The following is a 22,500-nucleotide window of genomic DNA, read 5'->3' as shown; positions in this document are numbered from 1 at the left end:
GTGATATAGTGTGGATGGTCTTCCTCCTCCTTCGTCTTGGTGTGGTATAGTGTGGATGGTCTTCCTCCTCCTTCGTCTTGGTGTGGTATAGTGTGGATGGTCTTCCTCCTTGTTCGTCTTGGTGTGGTATAGTGTGGATGGTCTTCCTCCTCGTTCGTCTTGGTGTGGTATAGTGTGGATGGTCTTCCTCCTCGTTCGTCTTGGTGTGGTATAGTGTGGATGGTCTTCCTCCTCGTTCGTCTTGGTGTGGTATAGTGTGGATGGTCTTCCTCCTCGTTCGTCTTGGTGTGGTATAGTGTGGATGGTCTTCCTCCTCGTTCGTCTTGGTGTGGTATAGTGTGGATGGTCTTCCTCCTCGTTCGTCTTGGTGTGGTATAGTGTGGATGGTCTTCCTCCTCGTTCGTCTTGGTGTGGTATAGTGTGGATGGGTTGGTAGTAAAGTACTTTGTAAGGTGTAAAACTTATTTTCATGGAGGTACCTTCCTTTAGTGACAGTGCCACTCACAACGTCTCAGTTCATAAATAATAAGAAGCACAGGACTCTCAGGCTGAGGCCAAGCCAGACAGGACTCTCAGGCTGAGGCCAAGCCAGACAGGACTCCCAGGCTGAGGCCAAGCCAGACAGGACTCCCAGAATGAGGCCAAGCCAGACAAGTTAGAACAACAAGGGCCCCTCTGTCTCTATATACCACGGAGAGAGAGAGAGAGAGAGAAAGAGAGAGAGAGAGAGAGAGAGGGGAGAGAGAGAGAGAGAGAGAGAGAGAGAGAGAGAGAGAGAGAGAGAGAATGAAAGCGTGATACAGAAAAAGAGAGAGACTAGACGAGAGAGTTTGTCATCGCCCTCAGTCGGGGGGTTTGGTGCGACTTGTAGTGTAGGAGGGAGGGCGGCACAGACAGACAGATAGACGGGGCCATAAAACACTTTGACGGCTTCAGAAAGCCGCAGCCAGTTCACAGTAACCACAGCAAGCAGATGCACTTAAGACGAATTGTGGCCGTATGTCAACACGGTGTCAACCCGGTGTCAACATGGTGTCAACACGGTGTCAACACGGTGTCAACCCGGTGTCAACATGGTGTCAACCCGGTGTCAACACGGTGTCAACCCGGTGTCAACATGGTGTCAACCCGGTGTCAACATGGTGTCAACCCGGTGTCAACCCGGTGTCAACATGGTGTCAACACAGTGTCAACCCGGTGTCAACATGGTGTCAACCCGGTGTCAACATGGTGTCAACCCGGTGTCAACATGGTGTCAACCCGGTGTCACTGCTCAGTTTCTCTTTTCTTTAAGCTTATTTTCTTTCTCTCTAGTGGTAGGTTGGGGAGGACACGCCAGGAGAGAGGAAGAGGAGGACACGCCCGGAGAGAGGAAGAGGAGAACAAGCCAGGAGAGAGGAAGAGGAGGACACGCCAGGAGAGAGGAAGAGGAGGACACGCCAGGAGAGAGGAAGAGGAGGACACGCCAGCAGAGAGGAAGAGGAGAACAAGCCAGGAGAGAGGAAGAGGAGGACACGCCAGGAGAGAGGAAAAGGAGAACACGCCAGGAGAGAGGAAGAGGAGGACACGCCAGGAGAGAGGAAGAGGAGGACACGCCAGGAGAGAGGAAGAGGAGGACACGCCAGGAGAGAGGAAGAGGAGGACACGCCAGGAGAGAGGATGAGGAGGAAACGCCAGGAGAGAGGAAGAGGAGGACATGCCAGGAGAGAGGAAGAGGAGGACACGCCAGGAGAGAGGAAGAGGAGGACGCGACAGGAGAGAGGAAGAAGAGGACACGCCAGGAGAGAGGAAGAGGAGGACAAGACATGAGAGAGGAAGAGGAGGACACGCCAGGAGAGAGGAAGAGGTGGACACGCCAGGAGAGAGGAAGAGGAGGACACGCCAGGAGAGAGGAAGAGGTGGACACGCCAGGAGAGAGGAAGAGGAGGACACGCCAGGAGAGAGGAAGAGGAGGACACGCCAGGAGACAGGAAGAGGAGGACACGCCAGCAGAGAGGAAGAGGAGGACATGACAGGAGAGGAAGAGGAGGACACACCAGGAGAGAGGAAGAGGAGGACACGCCAGGAGAGAGGAAGAGGAGGACACGCCAGGAGAGAGGAAGAGGAGGACACGCCAGGAGAGAGGAAGAGGAGGACACGCCAGGAGAGAGGAAGAGGAGGACGCGCCAGGAGAGAGGAAGAGGAGGACACGCCAGGAGAGAGGAAGAGGAGGACACGCCAGGAGAGAGGAAGAGGAGGACCCGCCAGGAGAGAGGAAGAGGAGGACATGACAGGAGAGAGGAAGAGGAGGACACGCCAGGAGAGAGGAAGAGGAGGACACGCCAGGAGAGAGGAAGAGGAGGACACGCCAGGAGAGAGGAAGAGGAGGACATGACAGGAGAGAGGAAGAGGAGGACACACCAGGAGAGAGGAAGAGGAGGACACGCCAGCAGAGAGGAAGAGGAGGACATGACAGGAGAGAGGAACAGGAGGACACGCCAGGATAGAGGAAGGGGATGACACACCAGGAGAGAGGAAGAGGAGGACACTCCAGGAGAGAGGAAGAGGAGGACACGCCAGGAGAGTGGAAGAGGAGGACACGCCAGGAGAGAGGAAGAGTAGGACACGCCAGGAGAGAGGAAGAGGAGGACACGCCAGCAGAGAGGAAGAGGAGGACATGACAGGAGAGAGGAAGAGGAGGACACACCAGGAGAAAGGAAGAGGAGGACACACCAGGGGAAGGAAGAGGAGAGAGAGGAAGAGGAGGACATGACAGGAGAGAGGAAGAGGAGGACACGCCAGGAGAGAGGAAGAGGAGGACATGACAGGAGGGAGGAAGAGGAGGACACGCCAGGAGAGAGGAAGAGGAGGACATGACAGGAGGGAGGAAGAGGAGGACACGGCAGGAGAGAGGAAGAGGAGGACATGACAGGAGGGAGGAAGAGGAGGACACGCGGAAGGCAAGCAGGCGTCACTAGGTGGGACTGAAGTGGCGCTGGTGAAAGTTGAAAGGTTGCAATGTGAAGTGGAGAAGTAGGGCCTGGTAGAGTGGTTAAGATATGTGGAGGGCTTGGGTTAGGTAGGTATAGAGGCATTTTGAGGCCGGTAGGGCCCAGGTGGTAGCTGTGTAAGATAGGTAGGTGGTAGGTTGTAGCTGTGTAGAGTAGGTAGGTGGAGGTGGTAGCTGTGTAGAGTAGGTAGTTGGTAGCTGTGTAGAGCAGGTAGGTTGTAGCTGTGTAGAGTAGGTAGTTGGTAGCTGTGTAGAGCAGGTAGGTGGTAGCTGAGTAAGGTAGGTTGGTGGTAGCTGTGTAGGGTAGGTAGGTGGTAGTTGTGTAGGGTAGGTAGGTGGTAGCTGTGTAGGGACCGGTAGGGGCCAGTAGTTGTAGGGGATGGTAGGGGCCAGTAGTTTGATGTAGGGGCAGATAGGGGCCAGTAGGTTGATGTAGGGGCCGGTAGGGGCCAGCAGGTTGATGTAGGGGCCGGTAGGGGCCAGTAGGTTGATGTAGGGGCCGGTAGGGGCCAGCAGGTTGACGTAGGGGCCGGTAGGTTGACGTAGGGGTCGGTAGGTTGATGTAGGGGCCAGTAGGTTGATGTAGAGACCGGTAGGGGCCAGCAGGTTTATGTAGAGACCGGTAGGGGCCAGCAGGTTTATGTAGAGACCGGTAGGGGCCAGCAGGTTTATGTAGAGACCGGTAGGGGCCAGCAGGTTGATGTAGAGACCGGTAGGGGCCAGCAGGTTGACGTAGGGGCCAGTAGGTTGACGTAGAGACCGGTAGGGGCCACCAGGTTGATGTAGGGACCGGTAGGGGCCAGTAGGTTGATGTAGGGGCCGGTAGGGGCCAGCAGGTTTATGTATGGGTCGGTAGGTTGATGTAGGGGCCAGTAGGTTGATGAAGAGACCGGTAGGGGCCAGCAGGTTGATGTAGGGGCCGGTAGGGGCCAGCAGGTTGACGTAGGGGCCAGTAGGTTGATGTAGAGACCGGTAGGGGCCAGTAGGTTGATGTAGAGACCGGTAGGGGCCACCAGGTTGATGTAGGGACCGATAGGGGCCACCAGGTTGATGTAGGGACCAGTAGGTTGATGTAGAGACCGGTAGGGGCCAGCAGGTTGACGTAGGGGCCAGTAGATTGATGTAGAGACCGGTAGGGGCCAGTAGGTGTAGTGGCCAGTAGGGGCCAGTAGGTTGATGTAGAGACCGGTAGAGGCCAGCAGGTTGATGTAGAGACCGGTAGGGGGCAGCAGGTTGATGTAGAGACCGGTAGGGGCCAGTAGGTTGATGTAGAGACCGGTAGGGGGCAGCAGGTTGATGTAGGGGCCAGTAGGTTGATGTAGGGGCCGGTAGGGGCCAGCAGGTTGATGTAGAGACCGGTAGGGGCCAGTAGGTGTAGTGGCCGGTAGGGGCCAGTTTCGGGGCTGGGCGGTGTAGTGCCAGGCCGTAGCTACAAGTACTCTAGGTCCAGAGCATGGTGGAGGGCCATGAGGTCAGAGTGGCTGGAGATTCTCCAGAACGGCATGTTGTGCTGCGGAGGGGAAACAGGACTGTTACAAGAGGTATCTCAAACATTTTAGCTGTTCAGGAAATTGAAAAAAACATCCATGTTTTTACTATTAGGGAACATTCAATCACAATCACATATTTAATTACATTTTCATGGTGCTAGAGACATGACATGTTACAGAAAAGCAGGGGAGAGGAAACAAGACTAACAATAGTTGACCAAGATCCACTCTCCTGGCAATAACACAGTCGTGATGGTACTAAATCTATTGATGGTACTACTACTGGTACTATAACTAATGATGGTACTAGTGGGACTATATCTAATGATGGTACTACTGGTACTACATCTAATGATGGTACTATAACTAATGGTGGTACTACTGGTACTATATCTGATGATGGTACTACTGGTACTTTAACTAATGATGGTACTACTGGTACTATAACTAATGATGGTACTACTGGTACTATATCTAATAATGGTACTACTGGTACTATATCTAGTGATGGTACTACTGGTACTATATCTAATGATGGTACTACTGGTACTATAACTAATGATAGTACTACTGGTACTATAACTAATGATGGTACTACTGGTACTATAACTAATAAAGGTACTATATCTAATGATGGTACTGTAACTAATGATGGTACTATACCTAATGATGGTACTATATCTAATGATGGTAATATATCTAATGATGGTACTACTGGTACTATATCTAATGATGGTACTATATCTAATGATTGTAATATACCTAATGATTGGACTATATCTAGTACTAGTACTATATCTAATGATATAGTATCTAATGATGGTACTACTGGTACTATAACTAATGATGGTACAACTGGTACTATAACTAAAGACAGTACAATATCTAATGATGGTACTACTGGTACTATATTTAATGATGGTACTATAACTAATGATGGTACTATATCTAATGATGGTACTATATCTGATGATGGTACTATATCTAATGATTGTACTATATCTAATGATTGTACTATATCTAATGATGGTACTACTGGTACTGAAACTAATGATGGTACTATATCTAATGATTGTACTGTAACTAATGATGGTACTACTGGTACTATATCTAATGATGGTTCTACTGGTACTATATCTAATGATGGTACTATATCTAATGATGGTACTACTGGTACTGTAACTAATGATGGTACTACTGGTACTGTAACTAATGATGGTACAACTGGTACTACATCTAATGATGGTACTACTGGTACTATATCTAATGATGGTACTACTGGTACTATAACTAATGATGGTACTACTGGTACTATATCTAATGATGGAACTTCTGGTACTATATGTAATGATGGTACTACTGGTACTATATCTAATGATGGTACTATATCTAATGATGGTACTACTGGTAGTATATCTAATGAAGGTACTACTGGTACTGTAACTAATGATGGTACAACTGGTACTACATCTAATGATGGTACTACTGGTACTACATCTAATGATGGTACTACTGGTACTATAACTAATGATGGTACTACTGGTACTATATCTAATGATGGTACTACTGGTACTATAACTAATGATGGTACTACTGGTACTATATCTAATGATGGTACTATATTTAATGATGGTACTATATCTAATGATGGTACTATATCTGATGATGGTACTACTATATCTAATGATGGTAATATATCTAATGATGGTACTATATCTGATGATGGTACTATATCTAATGATTGTACTATATCTAATGATGGTAATACTGGTACTGTAACTAATGATGGTACTATATCTAATGATTGTAATATAACTAATGATGGTACTACTGGTACTGTAACTAATGATGGTACTATATCTAATGATGGTAATATAACTTATGATGGTACTACATCTAATGATGGTACTACTGGTACTATATCTAATGATGGTACTATATCTGATGATGGTACTATAATTAATGATGGTACTATAACTAATGATGGTACCATATCTAATGATGGTACTATATATACTGATGGTACTATATCTAATGATGGTAAAATATCTAATGATGGTACTATATCTAATGATGGTACTATATATAATGATGGTACTATATCTAATGATGATACTATATCTAATGATGGTACAATAACTAATGATAGTGCTACTGGTACTATATCTAATGATGATACTACTAGTACTATATATAATGATGGTACTATATCTAATGATGGTACTATATCTAATGATGGTACAATAACTAATGATGGTGCTACTGGTACTATATCTAATGATGATACTACTAGTACTGTATCTAATGATGGTGCTATTGGTATTATGTCTAATGATGGTACTACTGGTACTATATCTAATGATGGTACTACTGGTACTATATCTAATGATGGTACTATATCTAATGATGGTACTGCTGGTACTAGATCTAATGATGGTACTATATCTAATGATGGCACTACTGCTACTATACCTAATGATGTTACTACTGGTACTATATCTAATAATGGTAGTATATCTAATGATGGTACCATATCTAATGATGGTACTATATCTAATGATGGTACTACTGGTTCTGTATCTAATGATGGTACTATATCTAATGATAGTACTATATTTAATGATGGTACTATATCTAATGATGGTACTATATCTGATGATGGTACTACTATATCTAATGATGGTACTATATCTAATGATGGTACTATACCTAATGATGGTACTATATCTGATGATGGTACTACTATATCTAATGATGGTACTATATCTACTGATGGTACTATATCTAATGATGGTACTATATCTAATGATTGTACTATATCTAATCATGGTAAAGTGGTACTGTAACTAATGATGGTACTGTATCTAATGATTGTAATATAACTAATGATGGTACTACTGGTACTGTAACTAATGATGGTACTATATCTAATGATGGTAATATAACTAATGATGGTACTATATCTGATGATGGTACTACTGGTACTATATCTAATGATGGTACTATATCTGATGATGGTACTATATCTAATGATGGTACTATATATAATGATGGTACTATATCTAATGATGGTACTATATCTAATGATGGTACAATAACTAATGATGGTGCTACTGGTACTATACCTAATGATGGTACTACTGGTACTATACCTAATGATGGTACTATATCTAATGATGGTGCTACTGGTACTATATCTAATGATGATACTACTGGTACTATACCTAATGATGATACTATATCTAATGATGATACTATATCTAATGATGATACTATATCTAATGATGATACTATATCTAATGATGATACTATATCTAATGATGGTACTATATCTAATGATGATACTATATCTAATGATGATACTATATCTAATGATGATACTATATCTAATGATGGTGCTACTGGTACTATATCTAATGATGATACTACTGGTACTATACCTAATGATGGTACTATTGGTATTATGTCTAATGATGGTACTATATATAATGATGGTACTACTGGTACTATATCTAATGATGATACTACTGGTACTATATCTAATGATGGTGCTACTGGTACTATATCTAATGATGATACTACTGGTACTACATCTAATGATGGTGCTATTGGTATTATGTCTAATGATGGTACTATATCTAATGATGGTACTACTGGTACTATATCTAATGATGGTACTACTGGTACTATATCTAATGATGGTACTATATCTAATGATGGTCCTGCCGGTACTAGATCTAATGATGGTACTATATCTAATGATGGTACTACTGGTACTATACCTAATGATGGTACTACTGGTACTACATCTAATGATGGTACTATATCTAATGATGGTACTATATCTAATGATGGTACTATATCTAATGATGGTCCTGCCGGTACTAGATCTAATGATGGTACTATATCTAATGATGGTACTACTGGTACTATACCTAATGATGGTACTACTGGTACTACATCTAATGATGGTACTACATCTAATGATGGTACTACATCTAATGATGGTACTATATCTAATGATGGTACAATAACTAATGATGGTGCTACTGGTACTATACCTAATGATGGTACTATATCTAATGATGGTGCTATATCTAATGATGGCACTATATCTAATGATGGTACTATATATAATGATGGTACTATATCTAATGATGGTACTATATCTAATGACGGTACAATAACTAATGATGTTGCTACTGGTACTATATCTAATGATGATACTACTGTACTGTATCTAATGATGGTACAATATCTAAAAATTGTACTATATCTAATAATGGTACTATATCTAATGATGGTAGTACTGGTACAATATCTAATGATGGTACTATATCTATTGATGGTAATATATCTAAATGATGGTACTATATCTATTGATGGTACTATATCTAATGATGGTACTATAACTAATGATGGTACTACTGGTACTATATCTAATGATGGTGCTACTGGTACTATATCTAATGATGATACTACTGTACTGTATCTAATGATGGTACAATATCTAAAAATTGTACTATATCTAATAATGGTACTATATCTAATGATTGTAGTACTGGTACAATATCTAATGATGGTACTATATCTATTGATGGTACTATATCTAAATGATGGTACTATATCTATTGATGGTACTATATCTAATGATGGTACTATAACTAATGATGGTACTATTGGTACTATATCTAATGATGGTACTATAATTAATGATGGTACTATATCTAATATTGGTACTATATGTAATGAGGGTACTATTGGTACTATATCTAATGATGGTACTATATATAATTATGGTACTATAACTAATGATGGTACTATATCTAATGATGGTACTATAACTAATGATGGTACTATAACCAATGATGGTACTATAACTAATTATGGTACTATATCTAATGATGGTACTATAACTAATGATGGTACTACTGGTACTATATCTAATGATGGTACTATTGGTACTATATCTAATGATGGTACTTTTGGTACTATATCTAATGATGGTACTATAATTAATGATGGTACTATATCTAATGATGGTACTACTGGTACTATGTCTAATGATGGTACTACTGGTACTATATCTAATGATGGTACTATATCTAATGATGGTACTATAACTAATGATTGTACTATATCTAATGATGGTACTATATCTAATGATGGTACTATATCTAATGATGGTACTATTGGTACTATATCTAATGATGGTACTATAATTAATGATGGTACTAGATCTAATGATGGTACTATATCTAATGATGGTACTATATCTAATGGGGGTACTATATCTAATGAAGGTACTATATCTAATGATGGTACTATATCTAATGATGGTACTATATCTAATGATGGTACTATATCTAATGATGGTACTATATCTAATAATGGTAATATATCTAATGATGGTAATATATCTAATGATGGTACTATATCTAATGACGGTACTATATCTAATGATGGTACTATTGGTACTATATCTAATGATGGTATTACTGGTACTATATCTAATGATGGTACTATATCTAATGATGGTACTATTGGTACTATATCTAATGATGGTACTATAACTAATGATGGTACTATATCTAATGATGGTACTATATCTAATGATGGTACTATATCTAATGATGGTACTATAACTAATGATGGTAATATATCTAATGATGGTACTATATCTGATGATGGTACTATATCTAATGATTGTACTATATCTAATGATGGTAATACTGGTACTGTAACTAATGATGGTACTATATCTAATGATTGTAATATAACTAATGATGGTACTACTGGTACTGTAACTAATGATGGTACTATATCTAATGATGGTAATATAACTTATGATGGTACTACATCTAATGATGGTACTACTGGTACTATATCTAATGATGGTACTATATCTGATGATGGTACTATAATTAATGATGGTACTATAACTAATGATGGTACTATATCTAATGATGGTACTATATATACTGATGGTACTATATCTAATGATGGTAAAATATCTAATGATGGTACTATATCTAATGATGGTACTATATATAATGATGGTACTATATCTAATGATGGTACTATATCTAATGATGGTACAATAACTAATGATGGTGCTACTGGTACTATATCTAATGATGATACTACTAGTACTATATATAATGATGGCACTATATCTAATGATGGTACTATATCTAATGATGGTAAAATATCTAATGATGGTACTATATCTAATGATGGTACTATATATAATGATGGTACTATATCTAATGATGGTACTATATCTAATGATGGTACAATAACTAATGATGGTGCTACTGGTACTATATCTAATGATGATACTACTACTATTATATATAATGATGGTACTATATCTAATGATGGTACTATATCTAATGATGGTACAATAACTAATGATGGTGCTACTGGTACTATATCTAATGATGATACTACTAGTACTGTATCTAATGATGGTGCTATTGGTATTATGTCTAATGATGGTACTACTGGTACTATATCTAATGATGGTACTACTGGTACTATATCTAATGATGGTACTATATCTAATGATGGTACTGCTGGTACTAGATCTAATGATGGTACTATATCTAATGATGGTACTACTGCTACTATACCTAATGATGTTACTACTGGTACTATATCTAATAATGGTAGTATATCTAATGATGGTACCATATCTAATGATCGTACTATATCTAATGATGGTATTACTGGTTCTGTATCTAATGATGGTACTATATCTAATGATAGTACTATATTTAATGATGGTACTATATCTAATGATGGTACTATATCTGATGATGGTACTACTATATCTAATGATGGTACTATATCTAATGATGGTACTATATCTAATGATGGTACTATATCTGATGATGGTACTACTATATCTAATGATGGTACTATATCTAATGATGGTACTATATCTAATGATGGTACTATATCTAATGATTGTACTATATCTAATCATGGTAAAGTGGTACTGTAACTAACGATGGTACTGTATCTAATGATTGTAATATAACTAATGATGGTACTACTGGTACTGTAACTAATGATGGTACTATATCTAATGATGGTAATATAACTAATGATGGTACTATATCTGATGATGGTACTACTGGTACTATATCTAATGATGGTACTATATCTGATGATGGTACTATATCTAATGATGGTACTATATATAATGATGGTACTATATCTAATGATGGTACTATATCTAATGATGGTACAATAACTAATGATGGTGCTACTGGTACTATACCTAATGATGGTACTACTGGTACTATACCTAATGATGGTACTATATCTAATGATGGTGCTACTGGTACTATATCTAATGATGATACTACTGGTACTATACCTAATGATGGTACTATATCTAATGATGATACTATATCTAATGATGATACTATATCTAATGATGATACTATATCTAATGATGATACTATATCTAATGATGGTACTATATCTAATGATGATACTATATGTAATGATGATACTATATCTAATGATGATACTATATCTAATGATGGTGCTACTGGTACTATATCTAATGATGATACTACTGGTACTATACCTAATGATGGTACTATTGGTATTATGTCTAATGATAGTACTATATCTAATGATGGTACTACTGGTACTATATCTAATGATGATACTACTGGTACTATATCTAATGATGGTGCTACTGGTACTATATCTAATGATGATACTACTAGTACTACATCTAATGATGGTGCTATTGGTATTATGTCTAATGATGGTACTATATCTAATGATGGTACTACTGGTACTATATCTAATGATGGTACTACTGGTACTATATCTAATGATGGTACTATATCTAATGATGGTCCTGCCGGTACTAGATCTAATGATGGTACTATATCTAATGATGGTACTACTGGTACTATACCTAATGATGGTACTACTGGTACTACATCTAATGATGGTACTATATCTAATGATGGTACTATATCTAATGATGGTACTATATCTAATGATGGTCCTGCCGGTACTATATCTAATGATGGTACTATATCTAATGATGGTACTATTGGTACTATATCTAATGATGGTACTATAACTAATGATGGTACTATATCTAATGATGGTACTATATCTAATGATGGTACTATATCTAATGATGGTACTATAACTAATGATGGTAATATATCTAATGATGGTACTATATCTGATGATGGTACTATATCTAATGATTGTACTATATCTAATGATGGTAATACTGGTACTGTAACTAATGATGGTACTATATCTAATGATTGTAATATAACTAATGATGGTACTACTGGTACTGTAACTAATGATGGTACTATATCTAATGATGGTAATATAACTTATGATGGTACTACATCTAATGATGGTACTACTGGTACTATATCTAATGATGGTACTATATCTGATGATGGTACTATAATTAATGATGGTACTATAACTAATGATGGTACTATATCTAATGATGGTACTATATATACTGATGGTACTATATCTAATGATGGTAAAATATCTAATGATGGTACTATATCTAATGATGGTACTATATATAATGATGGTACTATATCTAATGATGGTACTATATCTAATGATGGTACAATAACTAATGATGGTGCTACTGGTACTATATCTAATGATGATACTACTAGTACTATATATAATGATGGCACTATATCTAATGATGGTACTATATCTAATGATGGTAAAATATCTAATGATGGTACTATATCTAATGATGGTACTATATATAATGATGGTACTATATCTAATGATGGTACTATATCTAATGATGGTACAATAACTAATGATGGTGCTACTGGTACTATATCTAATGATGATACTACTACTATTATATATAATGATGGTACTATATCTAATGATGGTACTATATCTAATGATGGTACAATAACTAATGATGGTGCTACTGGTACTATATCTAATGATGATACTACTAGTACTGTATCTAATGATGGTGCTATTGGTATTATGTCTAATGATGGTACTACTGGTACTATATCTAATGATGGTACTACTGGTACTATATCTAATGATGGTACTATATCTAATGATGGTACTGCTGGTACTAGATCTAATGATGGTACTATATCTAATGATGGTACTACTGCTACTATACCTAATGATGTTACTACTGGTACTATATCTAATAATGGTAGTATATCTAATGATGGTACCATATCTAATGATGGTACTATATCTAATGATGGTATTACTGGTTCTGTATCTAATGATGGTACTATATCTAATGATAGTACTATATTTAATGATGGTACTATATCTAATGATGGTACTATATCTGATGATGGTACTACTATATCTAATGATGGTACTATATCTAATGATGGTACTATATCTAATGATGGTACTATATCTGATGATGGTACTACTATATCTAATGATGGTACTATATCTAATGATGGTACTATATCTAATGATGGTACTATATCTAATGATTGTACTATATCTAATCATGGTAAAGTGGTACTGTAACTAATGATGGTACTGTATCTAATGATTGTAATATAACTAATGATGGTACTACTGGTACTGTAACTAATGATGGTACTATATCTAATGATGGTAATATAACTAATGATGGTACTATATCTGATGATGGTACTACTGGTACTATATCTAATGATGGTACTATATCTGATGATGGTACTATATCTAATGATGGTACTATATATAATGATGGTACTATATCTAATGATGGTACTATATCTAATGATGGTACAATAACTAATGATGGTGCTTCTGGTACTATACCTAATGATGGTACTACTGGTACTATACCTAATGATGGTTCTATATCTAATGATGGTGCTACTGGTACTATATCTAATGATGATACTACTGGTACTATACCTAATGATGGTACTATATCTAATGATGATACTATATCTAATGATGATACTATATCTAATGATGATACTATATCTAATGATGATACTATATCTAATGATGATACTATATCTAATGATGGTACTATATCTAATGATGATACTATATCTAATGATGATACTATATCTAATGATGATACTATATCTAATGATGGTGCTACTGGTACTATATCTAATGATGATACTACTGGTACTATACCTAATGATGGTACTATTGGTATTATGTCTAATGATGGTACTATATCTAATGATGGTACTACTGGTACTATATCTAATGATGATACTACTGGTACTATATCTAATGATGGTGCTACTGGTACTATATCTAATGATGATACTACTGGTACTACATCTAATGATGGTGCTATTGGTATTATGTCTAATGATGGTACTATATCTAATGATGGTACTACTGGTACTATATCTAATGATGGTACTACTGGTACTATATCTAATGATGGTACTATATCTAATGATGGTCCTGCCGGTACTAGATCTAATGATGGTACTATATCTAATGATGGTACTACTGGTACTATACCTAATGATGGTACTACTGGTACTACATCTAATGATGGTACTATATCTAATGATGGTACTATATCTAATGATGGTACTATATCTAATGATGGTCCTGCCGGTACTAGATCTAATGATGGTACTATATCTAATGATGGTACTACTGGTACTATACCTAATGATGGTACTACTGGTACTACATCTAATGATGGTACTACATCTAATGATGGTACTACATCTAATGATGGTACTATATCTAATGACGGTACAATAACTAATGATGGTGCTACTGGTACTATACCTAATGATGGTACTATATCTAATGATGGTACTATATCTAATGATGGTACTATATCTAATGATGGTACTATAACTAATGATTGTACTATATCTAATGATGGTACTATATCTAATGATGGTACTACATCTAAAGATGGTACTATATCTAATGATGGTACTCTGCTTCACACTAAGAAAACAAAATTCAATGGTAGTTGATGTTCTTTGAACTAAATAAAAGATAAATAAAAACACCTAATGCTGAATTTGACTGCTATAGAGAGACAGCCCAGCTAATCAGACATTGTTCCCATGCAAGTAGCAGAGAGGGAGAAACATGAGTCGGAGAGAATGAAAGGGTCTTGTCAGGTAGAGTCCTCGACCTCCCTCCCTCCCTCCCTCCCTCCCTCCCTCCCTCCCTCCCTCCCTCCCTCCCTCCCTCCCTCCCTCCCTCCTGTGGTCCATTACCTCTGTCTTATCAAAGCTTTCTCTCAAAGTTCTCTCTCTCCCAGGCGTATGTTCCACTTAGAAGGCCCCTCCCTCCCTCCCTCCCTCCCTCCCTCTCTCCCTCCCTCCCTCCCTCCCTCCCTCCCTCCCTCCCTCCCTCCCTCCCTCCCTCCCTCCCTCCCTCCCTCCCTCCCTCCCTCCCTCCCTCCCTCCCTCCCTCAGAGTTCCCTCCCTCCCTCCCCCTCTCAGAGTTCTCTCTCTCTCCCACTTAGAAGGCTTCCAGTGACCCTTAAAAAGCTCTTTGCTTTTTTGTTTTTTGTAAATTTTCCTTTGCTTTTAAGTTTAAAGGCTGGAGATGGTATCTTCCTCTCTTGTCTCTCTCAATTTTCAATTCAATTGAAGGGCTTTATTGGCATGGGAAAACGTACAGTATGTTAACATTCACATTCACAAATCACATGAAGTAGATAGATAATAAATAAACAAAAGGCCAATGAACAATAAATAAAAATAAATAAATAAAAATGTACAGTAAATATTACACCCAACAAAAGTTCCAAAAGAATAAAGACATTTCAAACGTCATATGGTGTGCAAATAGTTAAAGTACAAACGTGGAAGTAAATATAAATAAATATGGGTTGTATTTACATTTAAAATTGTGTGTTTGTTCTTCACTGGTTGCCCTTTTCTCGTGGCAACAGATCACAAGTCTTCCTGCTGTGACGGCACACTCTGGAATTTCACCCAGTAGATATGGGAACTTTATCAAAATTTGGGATTGTTTTCAATTTTTTTGTGGATCTGTGTTCCCTGAGGGAAATATGTGTCTCTAATACAGTGCCTTGCGAAAGTATTCGGCCCCCTTGAACTTTGCGACCTTTTGCCACATTTCAGGCTTCAAACATAAAGATATAAAACTGTATTTTTTTGTGAAGAATCAACAACAAGTGGGACACAATCATGAAGTGGAACGACATTTATTGGATATTTCAAACTTTTTTAACAAATCAAAAACTGAAAAAATTGGGCGTGCAAAATTATTATAGAGGTAGAGAGACAGAGAGAGGGAGTCTAACAACCTGATTATTGTGATCTAGCTGCGTTGTGAAGTGCATCAAAAGCTTTTCACCCAGCAGCCTTTCTTGTTCTCTCTAACAGGGTTGTCATTGCAGTACATATCCTAATCTCATCAACAAAGATTTAAGCTGTGTGAATGCACATTCTCTTTCTGCTCTGCTGTAAACCTGAAAGGATCTGTCTAGCGTTACGCTGCTTAGGGCCATGGGTAAGAATATTTTCCTCACCTGTACACACTGTCTATTTCTCTCCCTCTACTTTCTCTCTCCTTCTATCTCTTTTCCCCTGCTCCCTCTCTCTTTCTCTCTCTCTCTATATATCTCTCTCCCCATGCTCTTTCTCTCTCTATATATATCTCTCTCCCCATGCTCTTTCTCTCTCTCCCTATATCTCTCTCCCCCTGCTCTCTCTCTCTCTCTCTCGTTCTCTCGTTATATCTCTATCCCTATCTCTCTCTCTCGTTTTCTCTCTCCCTATCTATCTCCCTCTCTCTCTCCCTCTCTTTCTCTCTTTCTCTCTCCCTCTCTTTCTCTCTCTCTCTCTCTCTCTCTCTGTCTCTCTCTCTCTCGTTCTCTCTCTCTCGTTCTCTCTCTCTCGTTATCTCTCTCTCGTTCACTCAATCCCTCTCTCTCTCCCTCTCTTTCTCTCTTTCTCTCTTTCTCCCTCTCTCTCTCTCTCCCCCCCTCTCTCTCTTTCTCTCTCTCTCTCCCCCCCCTCTCTCTCTCTCTACCTCTCTCTCTCTCCCCCCCTCTCTCTCTCTCTCTCTCTGTCTCTCTCTCTCTCTCTCTCTCTCTCTCTCTCTCTCTCTCTCTTTCTCTCTCTCTCTCTCTCTCTCTCTCTCTCTCTCTCTCTGAACCTGAGACTGAGAGATGGAGGAGGAGTGGAGCTGATTTCTCCTGTTGTTCAACAGTCAATAAGATGACAAATGGGTGAAATTAAAGGGGGTGTTAAGTTTCTGCTCCTTCAGTTAGAAAGAATGGGAAGTAAGACCCATTCACGGCCACCCTAAGACCCATTCACAGCCACCCTAAGACCCATTCACGGCCACCCTAAGACCCATTCACGGCCACCCTAAGACCCATTCACGGCCACCCTAAGACCCATTCACAGCCACCCTAAGACCCATTCACGGCCACCCTAAGACCCATTCACAGCCACCCTAAGACCCATTCACGGCCACCCTAAGACCCATTCACGGCCACCCTAAGACCCATTCACAGCCACCCTAAGACCCATTCACGGCCACCCTAAGACCTATTCACGGCCACCCTAAGACCCATTCACAGCCACCCTAAGACCCATTCACAGCCACCCTAAGACCCATTCACGGCCACCCTAAGAACCATTCAAGGCCACCCTAAGACCCATTCACAGCCACCCTAAGACCCATTCACAGCTACCCTAAGACCCATTCACAGCCACCCTAAGACCCATTCACGGCTACCCTAAGACCCATTCAGAGCCACCCTAAGACCCATCCACAGCCACCCTAAGACCCATTCACAGCCACCCTAAGACCCAATGAAGGATTCAAACTCATGGAATTTCAATTCAATTCATGAATTAATGAGTTAAAATGGGGTTGACCCTAATACCGATGCATACTGTATCGTTATCTACTATATATACTGATATACTGTATCTATATCTACTATATATACTGATATACTGTATCTATATCTACTATAGATACTGATATACTGTATCTATATCTACTATAGATACTGATATACTGAATCTATATCTACTATAGATACTGATATACTGTATCTATATCTACTATAGATACTGATATACTGTATCTATATCTACTATAGATACTGATATACTGTATCTATTTTCTACTATAGATACTGATATACTGTATCTATATCTACTATAGATACTGATATACTGTATCTATTTTCTACTATAGATACTGATATACTGTATCTATTTTCTACTATAGATACTGATATACTGTATCTATTTTATACTATAGATACTGATATACTGTATCTATTTTCTACTATAGATACTGATATACTGTATCTATTTTCTACTATAGATACTGATATACTGTATCTATTTTACACTTTCTATTTCTACGCTTTCCCCCTCTCTTACCTTTTTTGAGCCTTGCTCCTCTTCCACTCCGTCACCCACGACAACGTAAACAACTTTCCTCCCGAATCTCTGAATTACCCTCTCAAAACAGCTCTCCTTCCCTGCAGAGAGACAGACAGGTTAGAGAGACAGACAGGTTAGAGAGACAGACAGAGAGGTTAGAGAGACAGACATATAGACAGACAGACAGACAGACAGACAGACAGACAGACAGACAGACAGACAGACAGACAAAACAGACAGACAGACAGACAGACAGACAAAACAGACAGACAGACAGACAGACAGACAGGTTAGAGAGACAGACAGACAGGTTAGAGAGACAGACAGACAGACAGACAGACAGACAGACAGACAGACAGACAGACAGACAGACAGACAGACAGACAGACAGACAGACAGACAGACAGACAGGTTTGGCTAACAGAGAGAAATTAAACCCGGCTAGTTACTTTTCACAATGCGCTAGTAGACACCGTGCCAAACCAACCCGCCTGGTCAATTATTATTTTTTATTTTTTTTAAAGACCGATTTTGGACCTGAATCGTGGTCTACCAGCCCGGGCTGGCCAGGGCCCAAGATCTGGAAGGTGGACCTAATACATGGGACCTTAAATCAACACAGAGACAGAGGAAGACCAGAGCGAATTCCCAAATTACACAATATTCCCTATACTGTGCACTACCCTATAGGGCTATGGTGAAAAATAGAGCTATTTAGGGAATAGGGCCCTATACACCCTACCCTATAGGGCTATGGTGAAAAGTTTAGCTATTTAGGGAATAGGGCCCTATAAACCCTACCCTATAGGGCCCTATAAACCCTACCCTATAGGGCTATGGTGAAAAGTTTAGCTATTTAGGGAATAGGGCCCTATAAACCCTACCCTATAGGGCCCTATAAACCCTACCCTATAGGGCTATGGTGAAAAATAGAGCTATTTAGGGAATAGTGCCCTATACACCCTACCCTATAGTGCCCTATACACCCTACCCTATGGGGCTATGGTGAAAAGTAGAGCTATTTAGGGAATAGGGCCCTATACACCCTACCCTATGGGGCTATGGTGAAAAGTAGAGCTATTTAGGGAATAGGGCCCTATAAACCCTACCCTATAGGGCCCTATAAACCCTACCCTATAGGGCTATGGTGAAAAGTAGAGCTATTTAGGGAATAGGGCCCTATAAACCCTACCCGAAAACAGAGCAATGGAGAATTGCATACCGTACTACAGTATGTAGAAACAACACTGTGTTTGAGCGTAAACTGCCTTCAGGCTCCCTTTTAAAACATGATGCTTCACCATAGTATGACTCAGTGTAAACAGTAGAGTCCCAGCCAGGGGATTTGATACGATCAGCTCAGCAGATAAAGACAATGTGAGTCACATTATAGTGTTTCGTTCTCCTCCCCAGAAACTAAATCAGCATCACATGCTACAGTGTGTGGAAACAGCTTCACGTTACGTTCATCTCTGCGTACTCTACTCTACAGACACAACCGTTGGCTGGCTGACTGACTGACTGGCTGACTGGCTGACTGGTTGGTTGGCTGACTGACTGGCTGACTGGTTGGTTGGTTGACTGACTGGCTGACCGGTTGGTTGGTTGACTGACTGGCTGACTGGTTGGTTGACTGGCTGACCGACTGGTTGGTTGGCTGGCTGACTGACCGACTGGTTGGTTGGTTGGCTGGCTGACTGAACGACCGGTTGGTTGACTGGCTGACCGACTGGTTGGTTGGCTGGCTGACTGACCGACTGGTTGGTTGGTTGGCTGGCTGACTGAACGACCGGTTGGTTGACTGGCTGACCGACTGGTTGGTTGGCTAACTGGTTGGCTGACTGGTTGGCTGACTGGTTGGCTGATTGGTTGGTTGGTTGGCTGACTGGTTGGCAGACTGGTTGGCAGACTGGATTCCGGGTAGAACTCTTTTGGGTTCCATGTAGGACCGTTTCCACAGAGGGTTCTACATGGAACCCAAAACGGTTCTATGTGGAACCAAAACGGGTTCTCCCTGGAGCTAAAAAGGGTTCTCCTACGGAGACAGCCGAAGAACCCTTTTGGAACCCTTTTTTCTAAGAGTGCAGGGATGAAGTAAAGGTTCATGTTTATTTTGCATTTGAAACACTGAAGGAGGGAGGAAGGAGGGAGGAAGGAGGCAGGAAGGAGGGAGGAAGGAGGGAGGAAGGAGGGAGTGCATTGGATGTAGAATGACATAAATGCGATGAAGTGGTTTCATATGCAGGGCCTGAGAGAGAGAAAGAAAGAGAATATGAGGGAGGAAGAGAGAGAGAGAGGAAGAGAGAGAGAGAGAGGAAGAGAGAGAGAGAGAAAGACAGAGAATATGAGGGAGGGAGAGAGAGAGAGAGAGAGGAAGAGAGAGAGAGAGAGAGAGAGAGAGAGAGAGAGAGAGAGAGAGAGGAAACTTCTGTGTGTGTAATGTTTACTGTTAATTTGCATTGTTTATTTCACTTTATATATTATCTACCTCACTTGCTTTGGCAATGTTAACACGTTTCCCATGCCAATAAAGCCCTTGAATTGAATTGAATTGAGAGAGATAGAGAGGGAAAGAAAGAGAAAGGATAGAGAGGTGGAGTGAGAGAGAGAGAGAGAGAGAAAGAGAGAGGATAGAGCGAGAGAGAGTGAGAGAGAGTGAGAGAGAGTGAGAGAGTGAGAGAGTGAGGGAGAGAGAGAGAGAGAAAGAGAGAGGATAGAGCGAGAGAGAGTGAGAGAGAGTGAGAGAGAGTGAGAGAGTGAGAGAGTGAGGGAGAGAGAGAGAGAGAGTGAGAGAGTGAGAGAGAGTGAGACAGAGAGAGAGTTAGAGAGAGAGAGAGACAGAGAGAGAGAGAGAGAGAGAGAGAGAGAAATAGAGAGATGGAGTGAGACAATAAGAGAGAGAACGAGGCCCTGCAAAAGGAAAATTATTCTGTTTGATTAAAGTTCTTCTTTCAGAGAAAGACATTAACTCTCTCCAGCGTCCGGCCCCCTCTACAGCACAGACCAATCCCCCGGCCTCCTCAACGTCACGGACCAATCACACGCCATGTCTACACATATATTAATTAGGATGAGCATTCTGATGAGTCCTGTAACCCACTACAGGACCAGACAGACAGACAGACGGACAGACGGACAGACGGACAGACGGACAGACGGACAGACGGACAGATGGACGGACGGATAGATAGACAGACAACATGTCAATACAAACAGGGCAATAGAGAGACGAACATACAGGTAGACATTGAAAACAGAGAGGATAACTTATTTACCAATTTTGGTAGCACTATAAATATTGTCAATAGGAAACACTATCCCCAGTCCGTAGAGCAGGACTTTAGCCAGGGCAGGTATGAGCTGGGTGGTGGTCACCAGGATATTCACACAGTTTGACCTGCAACACAGAGGAGGACGAGAAGAGAAGGATGAGAGGAGAGAAGAGAGGGATGAGAGGTATGAGAAGAGAGATGAGAGGGATGAGAAGAGGGATGAGAAGAAGTATGAGAAGAAGTATGAGAAGAGGGATGAGAAGAGGGATGAGAAGACGGATGAGAGGGATGAGAAAAGGGATGAGAAGAGAAATGAGAGGGATGAGAAGAAGTATGAGAAGAGAGAAGAG

The 22,500-nt window shown here is 40.2% G+C and overlaps 1 protein-coding gene and 1 long non-coding RNA gene across 20 annotated transcripts in view; both read right to left on the bottom strand.

Annotated features, from left to right (window-relative positions):
• LOC118937293 overlaps positions 1 to 1,419 on the bottom strand; it is a 4,621-nt gene extending 3,202 nt beyond the window's left edge. The window contains exon 1 of the long non-coding RNA XR_005034537.1: positions 1 to 1,419. This exon is cut by the window's left edge and continues 2,280 nt beyond it. This is a non-coding gene — a long non-coding RNA (uncharacterized LOC118937293).
• A 2,858-nt stretch (positions 1,420 to 4,277) lies between these two features.
• Positions 4,278 to 22,500, bottom strand: part of eya1 (EYA transcriptional coactivator and phosphatase 1) — a 136,441-nt gene continuing 118,218 nt past the window's right edge. For all 19 annotated transcript variants that reach the window (XM_036934677.1, XM_036934676.1, XM_036934682.1 and 16 more), the window contains 3 exons: positions 22,154 to 22,275; positions 18,876 to 18,976; positions 4,278 to 4,499 (listed from right to left, as the gene is read on the bottom strand). In XM_036934677.1, the coding sequence (XP_036790572.1) occupies positions 4,419 to 4,499; positions 18,876 to 18,976; positions 22,154 to 22,275 (304 nt within the window). In that variant the 3' untranslated portion in view covers positions 4,278 to 4,418. The remainder of the gene's footprint in view (positions 4,500 to 18,875; positions 18,977 to 22,153; positions 22,276 to 22,500) is intronic.

The sequence above is a fragment of the Oncorhynchus mykiss genome, chromosome 11, assembly GCF_013265735.2.
Source record: "Oncorhynchus mykiss isolate Arlee chromosome 11, USDA_OmykA_1.1, whole genome shotgun sequence".
Lineage (NCBI taxonomy): Eukaryota > Metazoa > Chordata > Actinopteri > Salmoniformes > Salmonidae > Oncorhynchus > Oncorhynchus mykiss.
This window is presented reverse-complemented; position numbering and strand designations above follow the sequence as displayed.